At 39.6% G+C, this 17,221-nt stretch overlaps 1 protein-coding gene across 2 annotated transcripts in view; it reads left to right on the forward strand.

The window, feature by feature from the left end:
- FRY (FRY microtubule binding protein) overlaps nucleotides 1–17,221 on the forward strand; it is a 322,162-nt gene that overhangs the window by 139,722 nt on the left and 165,219 nt on the right. For both annotated transcript variants that reach the window (XM_081214715.1, XM_081214716.1), the window contains exon 3: nucleotides 10,145–10,198. In XM_081214715.1, the coding sequence (XP_081070841.1) occupies nucleotides 10,145–10,198 (54 nt within the window). The remainder of the gene's footprint in view (nucleotides 1–10,144; nucleotides 10,199–17,221) is intronic.

A 17,221-nucleotide genomic window follows, 5' to 3' on the forward strand; every position in this document is an offset into this window, starting at 1 on the left:
AAGTCAATGGCCTTTTTAGGTAGGTATAGGCACAAAGAGCTTTTAGAGTTTGTGTTTTCTTAAGGGAGGGAGAGGTTGGAACGTCCCAAGGTTTGAGAAGCACAAACAGGGACCTTTCTCTTTTCCTATGGAAATGTTTGAAACCCCTACAGGTTTCTTCGTGACAGGAGAAAATTCCTGTTGGATGGGTTGGGACAGCAGTGCTCTTTGATTCAGGGGAAGCAAACTGGAAGAAAAGCGCACAGTGCAGACTGAGAGGGGCAGCTTGCTGCTCACACAGCAGGCGAGATGCTCGCCACCCAGATCCCGCCTGGAAATATGAAGAAATGGGGTGGGGTTGGGTTCCTTCTGCAGCTCCGGCAGGAAAAGATAAAAGAGTTGTGTAAGTACTATAGAAATCAGTTTTAAGTGACTTATGCCATCTTGGAAAGTGAGATATTATAAAAAATTTTTTTCATGGTGACAGAAGTGATACATCATGTTCCCCTGTTCTTAGTTTTTGTTTGTTTGTTTGTTTATGGAGAATTTCAAACATGTACTAAAGTGGGAAGACCGTGTAATGAACACAGTGACCATCAGCAGCAGTTATCAACTCATGGCCAATTTGTCACACTCCCAGCCCCTCTCCCCAGTAGTATTTGAAGCAAATGCTAGAAACCATATCATTTAATCTCTAAGTATTTCAGCATGTATCTCCAAAAGATAAACATTCTTTTTTAAACAGAGACCATTATCACACCTAAAAAATTAAAATAATCCCATAACATCATCAAATATCTAATGTGTTCAAATCACCAGTGGTTTCATGAATGTCATACTTTCTCTTAACAGATTACTTGAATCCAGCCCCAGATCAGATCCACATAGTGCAATAGCCTTTAAAACAAAAATCAATAGGCTCCACCTCCATTTCTTTATCTTTTACTCTTTGCAACTTTTTATTGAAAAAATATCTTTTTTTTACTTCAGTTTCCTTCAGTCTGAGTCCTGCTGATTGCACCCCTGTGGCTTAGTGTAACATATTCCTCTTACTCTTTCCTAACTCTTGTATTTTCTGAAAATTAGAAATTATATCTAAAGGCTTGGTTAGTTACAGGGGTCTTTTTTTTTTCTGTTTGTTTTTGTCAAAACTATTTCATAGTGTTTGCTTCCACCAGGAGGGGCTTAATGTCTATTTTGTTCTCTTTGGGCTGTTAGCAACCCCTGATGTTCAGTGCCAAGTCTCACAATGTTTTTGGTTTGCCCATCTCTTCTGTTCACTGTGACCCAGTGAGCCGGGGCTTCTGGGCAAGGTCGAGTCACACACTGAGGTCTTCTAGCTTTGGACCACTAAGAATTTTCAGGGATCCATGACCCCAAAGTTTTGTTTTTTTAGAATGATTTTTGAAAAACATATCATTCAATTAGTGAACCTTTATTAAATAAGTCAATCTGTACTAAAATGCAGAACAAAGACAAATTTTAAAACTATACATCGCACACTGTTCTTATTGGACAAGTGAGACCATTATTTTGAGCCTCCTCTGTCATCATCTGTTTCTACTTGTTCTTTAAGTATCCATTGTTTACTCTGTGTTAATTTCATTTTACTACTTATTTAATGCTCTTTGAGACCCATGATGTCATGAATGTGCAGACCTTGGATTCTTGCAGACCTTAGATTCTGTGCGCTGATCTCCTGCAGGAGAACCTCAAGCAGAACCGGGCCTCTGCAGATCTCTTTCCTCAAGCGGGCATGAGCCTTACTGCTCCGCCTTGTTTTCAGATGGCTCTCTCCTGAGCTTGAGCAAGTGGGCTTCTCTCCTCTTTTCCATTCTCCCCTCCTTCCCTCCCTTGCTTCCCTCCTTCTTCCTTTACTCTTTACTTTTTAACCAGAGTGATACTGTGTTCCCCAGGTCTAGTTTTTAACCTCTTGACACTGATAAAATCTATGTTGATGCACAGATAATCTTGGGAATGTTAAAATGTGAACTTGATTCTCTGTACCCAAAGCTACCTTTCCAAATGCATAAGGATATATTCATTTAATAAACCCTAATAATAAGTTTCAACTCTGTACTAGGAGTGTAGGGAGACAGACAAGTTACAACACAGTGGAAATGCTGACAAGAATCGATGCAAAGTGCCGTGTGACAAGGAACAGATGCCTCTGCCTGGGAATAGTGGGGAATGGCTTAGTCTTGGAAGTGACATTTAAACTAAGTCTTCAAAGAACATGATTAAGACAGCATATTTGTGTAAGAACCGTTCAGGAGAACTTAGTGTAAAAGTATGTTGTTTTACTGGGACATGGAATTCAAATAATTGGCTAATGGACTTGACTTTTGAGTATAACAACAACTTACCATATTAACTTTGCTTGCCAGACATAGTGAGACTTGCTATAGGCTATTTCCTTCATATGTATGCAAATATGTGAGCATAAAATATCATGTTTATCACCATTCCCACACAGATAGTAGTGGGAAAAAATGACTTTTAGGCATGGGACGTTCCAGGATGTGGGTGGACAGAGTCACCTTCCATCCCCCACTGTGATAGGATCTCATCTTTTAGGATGAAAGGATGGCAGATTCCCAAGGTAAGGATTGCTGAGTTATTGCAGAGGTCTACAGATCCACATGTGTCTCAGCCATTTAGGTTTTTTGTTTTGTTTTTTTTTAAGGCCACACCGTGCAGCATGTGGGATCTTAGTTCCCTGACCAGGGATCAAACCCATGCCCCCTGCATTGGGCGCACAGAGTCTTAACCACTGGACCTCCAGGGAAGTCCCAGCCATTAGCGTTTGACTGAGTACATTATAGTTTGCCATGTAGATGTAGCCCCACTTTCCTAATGTATATAAAATAAGTATTGTTGCTATTATAGTACAAAACCATTTAAAAGTATCATTGAAATCATAGTTTTAGCTCTGTCATTATGTATGGTTTTAAACAACAAGATAGAATTACTGTCTTGTATGTTTGGGGTATAAGTCTATGCTTGATGGTTAAGAATTCCTTGAAAATTTTTGACATTAAAAGGGGTCCTTATAATAGAGTGGTGAAGGTTAGACAACATTGTAAATGCACTTAGTGTCACAGAATTGTACACATAAAAATCGTAAAAATGGTAAACCTTGCATCATATGTATTTTGCCACAGTGAAAAAGTATATTAAAAAATTCCTTTAACTTACAGCAAAACACACACATGCCAATAAGAGGATCTCATAGTTGAAGAAACTGGACCTCATTAGCCTACAGCTTTGATTAATTTGGCAAATGTTTAACCGTTACCAAGCAGAGCCCAGCCCTGTAACTTTAAGTGCTCGGGAAAAATAGAGGGGACTGCATTTCTGCAGCTTGTAGTCTACGGGGGGTGGCCGTCAGCTCATCACTCTTGGTAAGTGCTATAAAAGGAAAACTATAATATACTTTGAAGAGGCAATGTTTCTTAGCCCTGAAGAAGGCAGCGTTCTTTTTATTTTAGGTGAATATGCATTTGGAAGCTGTGTATTTGCAAATGAGATGGAGCAATTAATTCATATGGTTCCTGGTGAAGCTTTAGATACCAGACTGAGCCAAGCTCTTCAAGAACAGAGACTCTGTGGGGTGGAGTGGGGCTTGCATCCACCGTAGGGTATATGTCACCTTTTCAGTGGAGAGGAATGGAGAACCGAGGCAGGGAAAGGGTCTATGCGATCAGCAAAATGTAAATGGAATCTTTCTGGGACATCATCATTAGCTAAAGTAAAACACTATTTTTTTAACGTCTTTATTGGAGTATAATTGCTTTACAATGGTGTGTTAGTTTCTGCTGTATAACAAAGTGAATAAGGTATACATGTACATTTATCCCCATATCCCCTCGCTCTTGCGTCTCCCTCCCACCCTCCCTATCCCACCCCTCTAGGTGGTCACAAAGCACCAAGTGATCTCCCTGTGCTGTGTGGCTGCTTTCCACTAACTGTTATACGTTTGGTAGTGTATGTATGTCCATGCCACTCTCTCACTTCATCCAAGCTTAACCTTCCCCCTCCCCATGTCCTCAAGTCCATTCTCTATGTCTGCGTCTTTATTCCTGTCCTGCTCCTAGGTTCTTCAGAACCTTTTTTTTTCTTTTTTAGATTCCATACATCTGTGTTAGCATACAGTATTTGTTTTCCTCTTTCTGACTTACTTCACTCTGTATGACAATCTCTAGGTCCATTCACCTCACTACAAATAACTCAATTTCGTTTCTTTTTATGGCTGAGTAATATTCCGTTCTACATATGTGCCACATCTTCTTTACCCATTTATCTGTCAATGGACACTTAGGTTGCTTCCATGACCTGACTATTGTAAATAGTGCTGCAGTGAACATTGTGGTACATGTCTCTTTTTGAATTATGGTTTTCTCAGGGTATATGCCCAGTAGTGGGATTGCTGGGTTGCATGTTAGTTCTATTTTTTAGTTTTTTAAGGAACCTCCATACCATTCTCCATAGTGGCTGTATCAATTTACATTCCCACCAACAGTGCAGGAGGGTTCCCTTTTCTCCACACCCTCTCCAGCATTTATTGTTTGTAGATTTTTTGATGATGGCCATTCTGACTGCTGTGAGGTGATACCTCATTTGTACTTTTGATTTGCATTTCTCTAATGATTAGTGATGTTGAGCATCCTTTCATGTGTTTGTTGGCAATCTCTATATCTTCTTTGGAGAAATGTCTATTTAGGTCTTCTGCCCATTATGGGCTTGGGTTGTTTGTTTTTTTGATATTGAGCTGCCTGAGCTGCCTGTATATTTTGGAGATTAATCCTTTGTTAGTTGCTTCATTTGCAAATATTTTCTCCCATTCGAAGGGTTGTCTTTTTTATGGTTTCCTTTGCTGTGCAAAAGCTTTGAAGTTTCATTAGGTCCCATTTGTTTATTTTTGTTTTTTCCATTTCTCTAGGTGGTGGGTCAAAAAGGATCTTGCTGTGATTTATGTCATAGAGTGTTCTGCCTATGTTTTCCTCTAAGAGTTTGATAGTTTCTGGCCTTACATTTAGGTCTTTAATCGATTTTGAGTTTATTTTTTTGTATGGTGTTAGTGAGTGTTCTAATTTCATTCTTTTACATGCAGTTGTCCAGTTTTCCCAGCACCACTTATTGAAGAGACTGTCTTTTCTCCATTGTGTATTCTTGCCTCCTTTATGAAAGATAAGGTGACCATATGTGCATAGGTTTATCTCTGCACTTTCTATCCTGTTCCATTGATCTATATTTTTGTTTTTGTGCCAGTACCATACTGTCTTGATTACTGTAGCTTTGTAGTATAGTCTGAAGTCCAGGAGCCTGAATCCTCCAGCTCCATTTTTCTTTCTCAAGATTGCTTTAGCTTATCAGGGTCTTTTGTGTTTCCATACAAATTGTGAACTTTTGTGTTGTAGTTCTGTGAAAAATGCCATTGGTAATTTGATAGGCATTGCACTGAATCTGTAGATTGCTTTGGGTAGTATAGTCATTTTCACAATGTTGATTCTTCCAATCCAAGAACATGGTATACCTCTCCATCTGTTTGTACCATTTTTAATTTCTTTCATCAGTGTCTTATAGTTTTCTGCATACAGGTGTTTTGTCTCCTTAGGTAGGTTTATTCCTAGGTATTTTATTCTTTTTGTTGCAATGGTAAATGGGAGTGTTTCCTTAATTTGTCTTTCAGGTTTTTCATCATTAGTGTATAGGAATGCAAGAGATTTCTGTGCATTAATTTTGTATCCCGCTACTTTCCAAATTCACTGATTAGCTCTAGTAGTTTTCTGGTAGCATCTTTAGGATTCTCTATATATAGTATCATGTCATCTACAAACAGTGACAGTTTTACCTCTTCTTTTCCAATTTGGATTCCTTTTATTTCTTTTTCTTCTCTGCTTGCTGTGACTAAAACCTCCAAAACTATGTGGAATAATAGTGGTAAGAGTGGGCAACCTTGTCTTGTTCCTGATCTTAGTGGAAATGTTTTCATTTTTCACCATTGAGAACCATGTTGGCTGTGGGTTTGTCATATATGGCCTTTATTATGTTGAGGTAAGTTCCTTCTATGCCCACTTTCTGGAGGGTTTTTATCATAAATGAGTGTTGAATTTTGTCAAAAGCTTTCTCTGCATCTATTGAGATGATCATATGATTTTTCTCCTTCAGCTGGTTAATATGGTTTATCACATTGATTGATTTGCCTATACTGAAGAATCCTTGCATTCTTGGGATAAACCCCACTTGATCATGTTGTATGATCCTTTTAATGTGCTGTTAGATTCCATTTGCTAGTATTTTGTTGAGGATTCTTGCATCTGTGTTCATCAGTGGTATTGGCCTGTAGTATTCTTTCTTTGTGACATCTTTGTCTGGTTTTGGTATCGGGGCAGTGGTGCCCTTGTGGAATGAGTTTGGGAGTGCTCCTCCCTCTGCTATATTTTGGAAGAGTTTGAGAAGGATAGGTGTTAGCTCTTCTGTCAATGTTGATAGAATTCGCCTGTGAAGCCGTCTGGTCCTGGGCTTTTGTTTGTTGGAAGGTTTTTAATCACAGTTTCAATTTCACTGCTTGTGATTGTTCTGTTTATATTTTATATTTCTCCCTGGTTCAGTCTTGGAAGGCTGTGCTTTTCTAAGAATTTGTCCATTTCTTCCAGGTTGTCCATTTTTTTGGCATATAATTGCTTGTAGTAATCTCTCATGATCCTTTGTATTTCTGCAGTGTCAGTTGTTACATCTCCTTTTTTCATTTCTAATTCTATTGATTTGAGTTTTCTCCCTTTTTTTCTTGATGAGTCTGGCTAATGCTTTATCAGTTTTGTTTATCTTCTCAAAGAACCAGCTTTTAATTTTATTGATCTTTACTATCCTTTCCTTCATTTCTTTTTCATATATTTCTGATCTGATCTTTATGATTTCTTTCCTTCTGCTAACGTTGCAGGGATTTTTGTTCTTCTTTCTCTAATTGCTTTAGGTGTAAGATTAGGTTGTTTATTTGAGTTGTTTCTTGCTTCCTGAGGTGGGATTGTATTGCTTTAAACTTCCCTCTTAGAACTGCTTTGGCTGCATCCCATAGGTTTTGGGTTGCTGTGTTTTCATTGTTATTTGTTTCTAGGTATTTTTTGATTTCCTCTTTGATTTCTTCAGTGATATCTTGGTTACTTAGTAGCATATGTTTAGCCTCCATGTGTTTGTATTTTTTACAGATATTTTCCTATAATTTATATCTAATCTCATAGCACTGTAGTCAGAAAAGATACTTGATATGATTTCATTTTTCTTAAATTTACCAAGGCTTGATTTGTGAACCATGATATGATCTGTCCTGGAGAATGTTCCCATGAGCACTTGAGAAGAAAGTGTATTCTGTTGTTTTTGGCTGGATTGTCCTATAAATGTCCTATAAATATCAATTAAGTCCATCTTGTTTAATGTATCATTTAAAGCTTGTGTTTCCTTATTTATTTTCAGTTTGGATGATCTGTCCATTGGTGAAAGTAGGGTGTTAAAGCCCCCTACTATGATTGTGTTACTGTTGATTTCCCCTTTTATGGCTGATAGCATTTCCCTTATGTATTGAGGTGCTCTTATGTTGGGTGCATAAATATTTACAGTTGTTATATCTTCTTCTTGGATTGATCCCGTGATCATTATGTAGTGTCCTTCTTTGTCTCTTGTAATAGTCTTTATTTTAAAGTCTATTTTGTCTGATATGAGAATTGCTACTCCAGCTTTCATTTGACTTCCATTTGCATGGAATATCTTTCTCCATCCCCTCACTTTCAGTCTGTATGTGTCCCTAGGTCTGAAGTGGGTCTCTTGTAGACAGCATATATATGGGTCTAGTTTTTGTATCCATTCAGCCAGTCTGTGTCTTTTGGTTGGGGCATTTAATCCATTTACATTTAAGGTAATCAATATGTATGTTCCTATTACCGTTGTCTTAATTTTGGGGTGTTTGTCATTGTAGGTGTTTTCCTTCTCTTGTGTTTCCTGCCTAGAGAAGTTCCTTTAGCATTTTCTGTAAAGCTGGTTTGGTGGTGCTGAATTCTCTTAGCTTTTGGTTGTTTGTAAAGGTTTTAATTTCTCTGTCGAATCTGAATGATATCCTTGCTGGGTAGAGTAATCTTGGTTGTAGGTTTTTCCCTTTCATCACGTTAAATATGTCCCGCCACTCCCTTCTGGCTTGCAGAGTTTCTGCTGAAAGATTGGCTGTTAACCTTATGGGGATTCCCTTGTATGTTATTTGTTGCTTTTCCCTTGATGCTTTTAATATTTTTTTCTTTGCATCTAATTTTCGTTAGTTTGATTAATATGTGTCTTGGCATGTTTCTCTTTGGATTTATCCTGTATAGGACTCTCTGCGCTTCCTGGACTTATAGACTATTTCCTTTTCCATATTAGGGAATTTTCCAACTAAATCTCTTCAAATATTTTCTCAATCCCTCCATTTTTCTCTTCTTCTTCTGGGACCCCTATAATTCGAATGTTGGTGCATTTAATGTTGTCCCAGAGGTCTCTGAGACAGTCCTCAATTCTTTTCATTCTTTTTCTTTATTCTGCTCTGCAGTAGTTATTTCCACTGTTTTATCTTCCAGGTCACTTATCCATTCTTCTTCCTCAGTTATTCTGCTATTGGTTCCTTGTAGAGAATTTTTAATTTCATTTATTGTGTTGTTCATCATTGTTTGTTTGCTCTTTAGTTCTTCTAGGTCCTTGTTACACATTTCTTGTATTTTCTCCATTCTATTTCCAAGATTTTGGATCATCTTTAATATCATTACTCTGAATTCTTTTTCAAGTAAACTGCCTATTTCCTCTTCACTTGTTTGGTCTGGTAGGTTTTTCCCTTCTTCATCTGCTGTGTATTTCTCTGTCTTCTCATTTTGCTTAACTTACTGCATTTAAGGTCTCCCTTTTGCAGGCTGCAGGTTTGTACTTCCCGTTGTTTTCGGTGTCTGTCCCCAGTGGCTATGGTTGGTTCAGTGGGTTGTGTAGGCTTCCTGGTGGAGGGGACTGTTGCCTGTGTTCTGGTGGATGAGGCTGGAACTTCTTTCTGGTGGGCAGGACGGCGTCCGATGGTATGTTTTGGGGTGTCTGTGAACTTACTGTGGTTTTAGGCAGCCTCTCTGCTAATGGGTGGGGTTGTGTTTCTGTCTTGCTAATTATTTGGCATGGGGTATCTGGCACTGTAGCTTGCTGGTCGTTGAGTGAAGCTGGGTCTTAGCGGTCTTAGCGTTGAGATGGAGATCTCTGGGAGAGCTTTCACCGTTTGATGTTACATGGTGCCAGGAGGTCTCTGGTGGACCAATGTCCTGAACTTGGCCTGACATCCAGCCGGAGCACCAAGACCCTGTCAGCCACATGACTCCAAACTCCGGAACTCCACGCTCCAGAGGCCCTCCTCTGGATGTGCTTCCTCTCCCCTTCCGCGCAGGTCGAAAACACTGTTTTTTGATGTGTAACTTTTTGCATGGTTTCTAATACTAAGTCAAATTTGGGTCAATATTAACTTCCAAAAAAAGAGAAAGATACAGGTAAGGCTAAATAGTTATAAAATGCCTTCCTGAAAAGTCAGTTAAGGCTTCCTAATGTAAACGAAGAAATAATCTTTAGGAAAATTTATTTCTGTAGACCTTTGTCACTTTCCGGATTGTTTTTGCAGAGATTTGGATGTGTCGCAGGTCAAAATATCATGCTCAGAAATCACCGATTACACCTAGTAAGTGTGTAATTGGTAGGCTGTCCATCCTTCAAACTAATAATTATACCTTATTTTGTTTCTAAATCTTAGGACCTGGAATAGTGTATCACTTTCAACTTTTTATTATCTGTCAAGTCCCAAGATAGGTAATAAAATTTCAAAGAATTTCCCTAGGTTTTATTATATGGTTTCCATTGAAAACTCAGGATCACTTATAGCATCAGATTTGAATGTCTTGGTCACATGTGTGAAGATGAATAGTAAAAATCTTGGTGGTGATGATCAAACACTATACTTTAAGGTTTGAATAGTAAGGAAGAGTTTCTCACATATTTGAAAACTGGCGTCTCTTCATCCCAGAAAGGGAGGAATAGATGAGAACAATTTTAATAATAATGATATTTCGTTTGTAATATTTAAAAGCCTCTAGTAATTTTTCTTGCCTGTATTTCTTTCTAGGAAAAGCCGTTGACAAAATCTCTTCAACGTGGAGAAGACCCCCAGTTTGATCAAGTATGTAATATATGTTATATACTGCTTTTTATTTGTTTGAAGATGTACAAAGGCAAGGGCTGAATGCTCACTATGGTGTATTGATGAACTTCCTCAAAGAGGGTACAGGAGTGTGATCTTAGGAACTGTGTCCTGCAGCTTTTCCAGTGACAGCTTGTCGTAGATGTTTAGTAAATGTCTGTTGGTTTGAATTGGAAAGAACTGAAGTGTTGAAATAATATGAGGAGGTCATCAATTAATATGAGGAGGTCATCAGTCTTTGGTTACCAGAAAAGATAAAGGAATTTCCATTCAAAAACTTATTTGGGTTCTTCTGAATAAATGGTACCATATGACGATCAGATCTCTGCCCTAGAGCTTTCTTATATTTTAACCAGCATTTTGTTGAATGCCAGCTCTATGCTTGACACAGCACTAGGCTCTGGTGATACAAAATCTAGGACAAATTTTAGCAATCCTTTGTGAGAGAGAGGCCACCTAAGCAATAATTATAAAACAGTATAGTAACTTAGATTCTAATAAAGTGATACATGAACAAAACAGTTTAAGACAGAATAAATACAAAGAAGGTCCTTTGAAAATAGATCAGGACTAGTAAAAGGACTTCCAACTCTAAACAGCAGGTAATAAACATAGGAAACTAGAATCTTATCAATCCTGGTTGAGTCACTTCAGGGGGGCTTTAGGTGTATTTAGAATGATGGATAACAGGACATCAGAGGAGGTTGGAAATGTGTTTGTGGTGTTTCCTAAACGTCTGCATTTAATGACAAAGAGGACACATGGTCTTCTTTATAAACCTCATTTGGTGCCAGTAGCAGAGGCAAAATCCCACTGGATGCACCATGGCCTGATCTAATACAGTGGGATTTTTATATTATCTTATGGAGAACACACAGAGAGTACGCTTTCTGCAGTGCTTTGAAATTGCCTTTAATGTGGAATCAAGAGGAAATGCTTTGGGTGTTAAAGTTCAGACTTGTTCCATCCAAAAATGTTAAGGCCTGACTATAGAGACAGAATCCTCCATTCTCTATTTTATAAACTGTTGGCTGAGGGAGACCTCACAAGTTTGCAGTCACGGCGGGTCTTGGAAGGCTGGTGCGGCCCTGGCTTTGCACTCTCTTGCTGGCAGAGCTGGCTGTTCTCTGGAACGCTGGTGGAATGGAGTGTGGGCTTTGTCTCTCTGTGCCATGGAGCTGTGTCTTCTCTCCTCATATTATCCTTAGTTGCTGTTACCTGGTCCCGCCTGGGAGGTCAGGGACCTGGGGTGAATGTTTGGGGTCATTATTTTCGAAATGTGGCAAGTGTGGCTCTTTCCATTCTCCTTAAGAATGTAAATATTATCTGTCTTCCATAATTTTTCACTCTATTTTATTTTCTTTGTCTCTATCCTCTTAGATTATCACTGTCCTTTCCTCAAAAAAAATGTGTTTTCTTTTTCTCCAGCTTAGTGTACTTCTTTCTTTTTCCTCTGGGAGAATAGTACTTTAGCATTTTAACATTATATATAATAGTTATCCCAAATAATTTGGCTTAGACACAGTGTCTCATTTATTATTCAGCACTCTATTTCTGCATTTCAGCATTGTGGGAAAGAGATAGACTTTGGGGTTTAAATCCCAACTTTGCCACTTAATTAGCTATAATACTTTTAACCTTGCTGCTCAAAATGTTGAAATGCAGAATCACTGCCCTGCCCTGATCTACTGAGTCAGATTCTGCAGCTTAACGAGATCTCCAGGTGACCCCCACCCACATTGATGCTTGAGAACCACTGCTTGTAACACATCTCTGTGTATTAAAGACACTTTAGGGGTGAACCAGTAGTGAGGTGGTCACCGAGGACTTTCAAATAAGGCACATAAAATTATCCTCTGATTGTATAATCATAAATTTATGCGTGAACCATGAGAGAAGACCATCTACGAAGTTGGTCTCATTTTAAAGAGATAGCAAGATCCCCAGGCCAGAAGGAAATGTGACTGAAGTTGGTTCTTTTGTGGATTCAGTGAAACAGAAAGTCAGCCAAGTCACCTTTGAAAGTGCCCATCCACTGTTTCAACAGCAAATTATAAGAATTGTGGTTCTATTGGCAAGGCCGTGAATGTATCAAGCTCTCTTAGGGTTTTGATATCAAAGGTCCAAATTCTGTAATTCCCCTTATTCTGATTCCAAGCAGGAGGATGTTAGTCTAGAGTCACACAGGTCCATCTACGGGAGAAGAACACGCTGGTGACACCTCCTTGGAGCTATAGACTCCATTGCTATACTCCCGGGAGCAGTGGTACCCACAGAAGTGACATTTATTTAGTACTTACCATAAGGGAGGCACTGTGCTAAGTGCATCCTTTGGACAACGGACAACTGGTCCCTGTTTAGAGAATATTTTTATCAGTTTCTCCCTTTTAAATGTCCCTGGCATGAGTGATAGGCTAAAGAGAGCTGGGCTTCACTTTCAGTGCCTGATCCTGGGTGGCCCTGTTTAATCCTCCACTTGCCAAGCCCAGGATTCATTTTTCTCCTGTTAGAAATAGAAGCAAAAACAAAATAACAAGAATCATGTAATACTTTATAATTTACCAAGCCTCTTCTTAATTTTTTTATATTATCATTTTTATTATTTTGGTCACACTGCGTGGCATGCGGGATCTTAGTTCCCTGAGCAGGGATCGAACCTGTGCCCCCTGCAGTGGAAGCGCAGAGTCTTAACCACTGGACCACCAGGGAAGTGCCTTACCAAACCCCTTCTCACGTCGTGTCACCTGACATTACTCAACCCTTCCAACAAGCCCAAGAAGAAGGTCTCATCATCATCTCTGTGTTACAGCTAATGGAAATGAGTCCTGGAGAGGTTGCCCTATATTATATGACTAAAGCCTGAAGGGTCCGAGACTGGAATCCATATGTTCTAACTATAAAGCCTGTGCTTTTTACTCTGTAACATGCTTATATTTTTAAAAACTAAGTTGGTGAGAATTTAGAGGGGAGTTTTCAACAGGTAATGGATCTAAGATCCCGTATCAGTTAAGATTAGGTTGCAGCAAATGGCACATAAAATAACAGTGGCTTAAACAAGATAAAAGTTTATTTCTCTCTCACATTGAAGAAGCACAAAGAAAATCAGTCCCGTGTCTTTATATTTTTGTTTTCCTGTGTATGGCTTACATTCCCAAGGTCATCTCATGGTCCACTTTGGCTTCTGGAGCTCAGCCGTTACATCTGTGCTCCAGACAGCAGGAAGGTGAAATGGAAAAAGAATCACAGAAAAAAAAACAACAAATAAAAAAACAAAACATCCTTGTACTGCACACACTACTTCTGCTTATGTCCAGTTGACCAGATCTTAATCACACAGCCACGTATACCTATAAGAAAGATTAGGAAATTTTATTTTGGGCAACCATGTGTCCATCTAAAAATGAGGTATTTTATAACTAAGGAAGAAGAGAGGAGTGGATATTGGGTATTACCTGTCTCTACTAGATATTATATAGCCTATTTTTTTGTCAAAATTCCCAGTAAAGAGTATTATGTACAATTCTCTACCTCTTTTTTTTTTTCCATTGTGGAAATCTCTGAGAATTTGTCAGGTTTCCAGTTTGAATTTTAAAACGTATATTTAGAGGTTAAAGCTTTGTGTTTCCTTAAGTTTTCTGTTGCTTTTCTATTTAATTAACTATTGATTTAATATCTCTTACTTAACCTAATTACAATCTAAACACGTATAGAATAGACTTGGTTAAAAAAAAAAACCCTCTTGTTTCATAAATGACAAGATGTCTAAACAGGATTAATTTTTTGAAGCTCACTGTTAGCGGGAGAAGAACTGTACCACTGACCACTTTGTATATTGGAGAGCTAGGAATTTGTACCCTAATTCCCAGAATTTCACTTTTACAAATGTTATGAATGTGAACTTGACCCATTCTTACACAGTACCTACCTTGTGGCAGCCATGTGCCCAACATTATGCCAGCTTGGGGAAATAAACATGAAGGAAACACAGTGCCTGCCCTGGAGAGGCCCCCAGTCGAGTGTGAGAGACAAAGAAGAAAGATGTAAATCAGATAAATTATAACGTCAGTCTAGTAAGGAAGCTCACAGTGGAAGAAGCAGGCGTGGTATGAACCCGAGAGCAAGCTTTGCCCTATCCTAGGGAGCCAGGGAGGGTTCTCAGTTCCTGCTGGTGAGAAAGTCGTACGGTAATGAGAATTAATAAAGGTGATGAGATTTCCAACAGCATTTTGAAAGTGTACACTGCCACTCATTTATTTTAAATGCCTAAATTAACCCTGAGCACTTAGAAAGCAAAATAAATGCAAAATTGTCCTGGTAATAAAGTTATTTTAGCAAACATTTATTAGGTGAGTGAGAGTGTGGCTGTATGTGTGTGTGTGTGTGTGTGTGTGTACATATACAACAAAGCCCTGTGTGGGACAAAGAGATGTAAGAATGTGGTCCCTGCATTCCAGGTAGGAAGGGTCAGACTGTGGAAGACATTGATGCCAGCGGGTGGGGCCTTATCCTCTACATGCCAGTATCAAAGAGATCCAAGTGCAGCCTTGATGTTAAACCCCGACTGGAGAGATCCTTAAAGTTTGGAGGCATTTTGGGAGTTGGGGCATCGATAAAGATTTGAGGCTAAAACAGAGACGGTGGAACTAGAAAGAAAGAATGACTATAAGCAACATTATAGAAGAAGAATCAATATTGGTTGAGAGAAGGAGAAACAAAAGGTAACTGCAGTTTTCAGCCATGATTTGGAGCCATTTCCATTCAGTTTAACACACATCGAGCACCTGAATCATGCCAAGGTCTGTGCAAAGTGCTGGGGTTACAAAGCAGTAAGAAAGCGTTTCTGCCCTCCAGAAATTCTCAGTCCCAGGAGGAAGACAGATACCTAAACAAATAGTACTGTGATGTAAATATAATAAGAAGGTACAGTTCACGCGCTGTGGGAACTCAGGTAAGGGAGTCGTTAAGGATGCTAGAAAGGTGGGGGAGGGGAGGAGTGTCATAGGAAGCAGTTATGGGGCAGTGACATACTAAAGATATCTGATGGACAAGATGGGCTGGGTCGTGCCAGCCAGGTAGAGCTGAGTGGACAAAGGAGTTGAAGGAGAGAAGAGGCGAGTTCCGGGGCGTGGCCGGGAGGAAGCTGGGAAGACCGACCGGAGCCCATTGCTCCCGTGACCATGGGAGCCATACTGAGGAGTCTGGACTGATTTCTATGGATAAGGAGTTTTTCAGAGGAATGCTGTGCTTGGGGAGAGGGGATACATTAGTTTTACACGTACTGAATTTTCAGTGCGGGTAAAATACCTCGGGAGAAATAACCAGGGCTCATTCATTTATATGGTCACCCAACAAACACGGAAAGATGAGGGTAGAGAAAGTGGGTGAGGCATATCATAGGGAAACATAGTTCGTTTAGGACCAGAAAGTGGCATCCACAAAAGAAAGCCCAGAAAAGGAGTGCCCAAAAAAGTGAGAGAAGCCTAAGAAGATGCATCTTCCCAGGGCAGGGGTGGCCCAAGATGGCAGCCTGTGCAGGGACCCTCACGGAAGAATGAGAGGTTAGAAGTTAGAAGCACGTGGGAAGCCAGCTTTGAGAAGACCTTTTGCTGCAGTGGCTATGATTCATTGCCATGTAGAATACATTTTCATATTGCTGGATTAATGTTAAATAGTTTAAGAGACTTACTTTCACAGCCAAGTTATAGTGGCTGGTCATGATTGGCAACGTTTAAATTAGAAAGCGTTATACCAGGACACAGTCATGGTACCGGTGGTGGGTTCCCTCTCTGTGATCTGTGCAGAGTACCCTGTGAGGGGAGGGCATGGGGCTCCCCATTTTAACTTCAAGTGACTTTCCTCTGTTATCAAAGTTTACAGATATTCTTTGAAAATATAAAGGCCAAGGCATTTTATTTTGGATTTTCCAATGAAACAACAGCTAACCTGTGGTGTGTGTGGACCTGAGTAGATGGTGATCAAATGCAGCTCACCATTTTAAAAAGTGAAAAAACATCTCTCCAAAATAACCCTTACCTGAGGGAGTACATAACCCTTACCTGGTACAGTATGTACTGATGACAGTCACTAGATACATTTACACACAGATGAAAAGTCTTGCTTGAGTAAAGTAACAACTGAATCTTTAGTATTTCACATACCTTCCAGCTACATATGCTTCTTGCCTATTTTCTCTGCCCCTTGGCTTTTAGACCTTTGCTTATACCTAATGGTGGCATAAACATGCAGTAAATTAAATGATGCAAACAGTCGTACACTGCACGATGTGCTTCTATTTGAAGTATTGCTCCAACTTTGTTTCTTAAAACAGTCTCATAGAGTAAGTGGAAGTTACTTCCTCTTTGCGTAGGAAAGTATGCTTACTCCCCAAACGGGCTTGTGCCAGAACAACCAGCATTAGAATCCAGCCCCTTCTTTTCGCAGGTGCATTGTCTTACTGTACTCTGGTGGTGTTTAAATAACCATATGGGAGATGGCAGAAAGTGCAGGCTAGTGACTGCCTGGCAGCATCGCAGAATCCCGAGGAGGAAGGCATTTCCGGCAGAATCTGATAACTGTTGTCACGTGCTCAGGAGACTTCAAGGGAAATGATTGCAGGAAGGCCACTGGCTGGTCGTGGGTTTGTCCTTTCTGATCTTTCATAGAAAAGTGTCGGTACTGTAGCAAGAGTAGAAATCAGGTCTCAGGAATGAAGAAGTGAAGCAGAAAGACGAAGCATCTCCAGTCCGTGTCTGATTGAGCTGTCGGCCAGAAGAGGGACCCGTCAGTGGGTCAGAGAGGGGAGAGCGGAGTCAAAGAGGGCTGGGTGTGTTTACGGAAATACGAGAAATCCGAGAGCTTAATGCTGTGCCTTTCTGCCAAGGGTTGTATCCATTCTTCTTCTTTTTTTTTAATAAACTGGCTTATAACAGTGTATGTTTCCTGTGTTCAATATTATAATTCAACTTCTGTATTCAGCATGCTCACCACCAAAGTTTAGTTTCC

Source organism: Mesoplodon bidens (genome assembly GCF_964165515.1).
Source record: "Mesoplodon bidens genome assembly, chromosome: 17".
NCBI classification, from domain to species: domain Eukaryota; kingdom Metazoa; phylum Chordata; class Mammalia; order Artiodactyla; family Ziphiidae; genus Mesoplodon; species Mesoplodon bidens.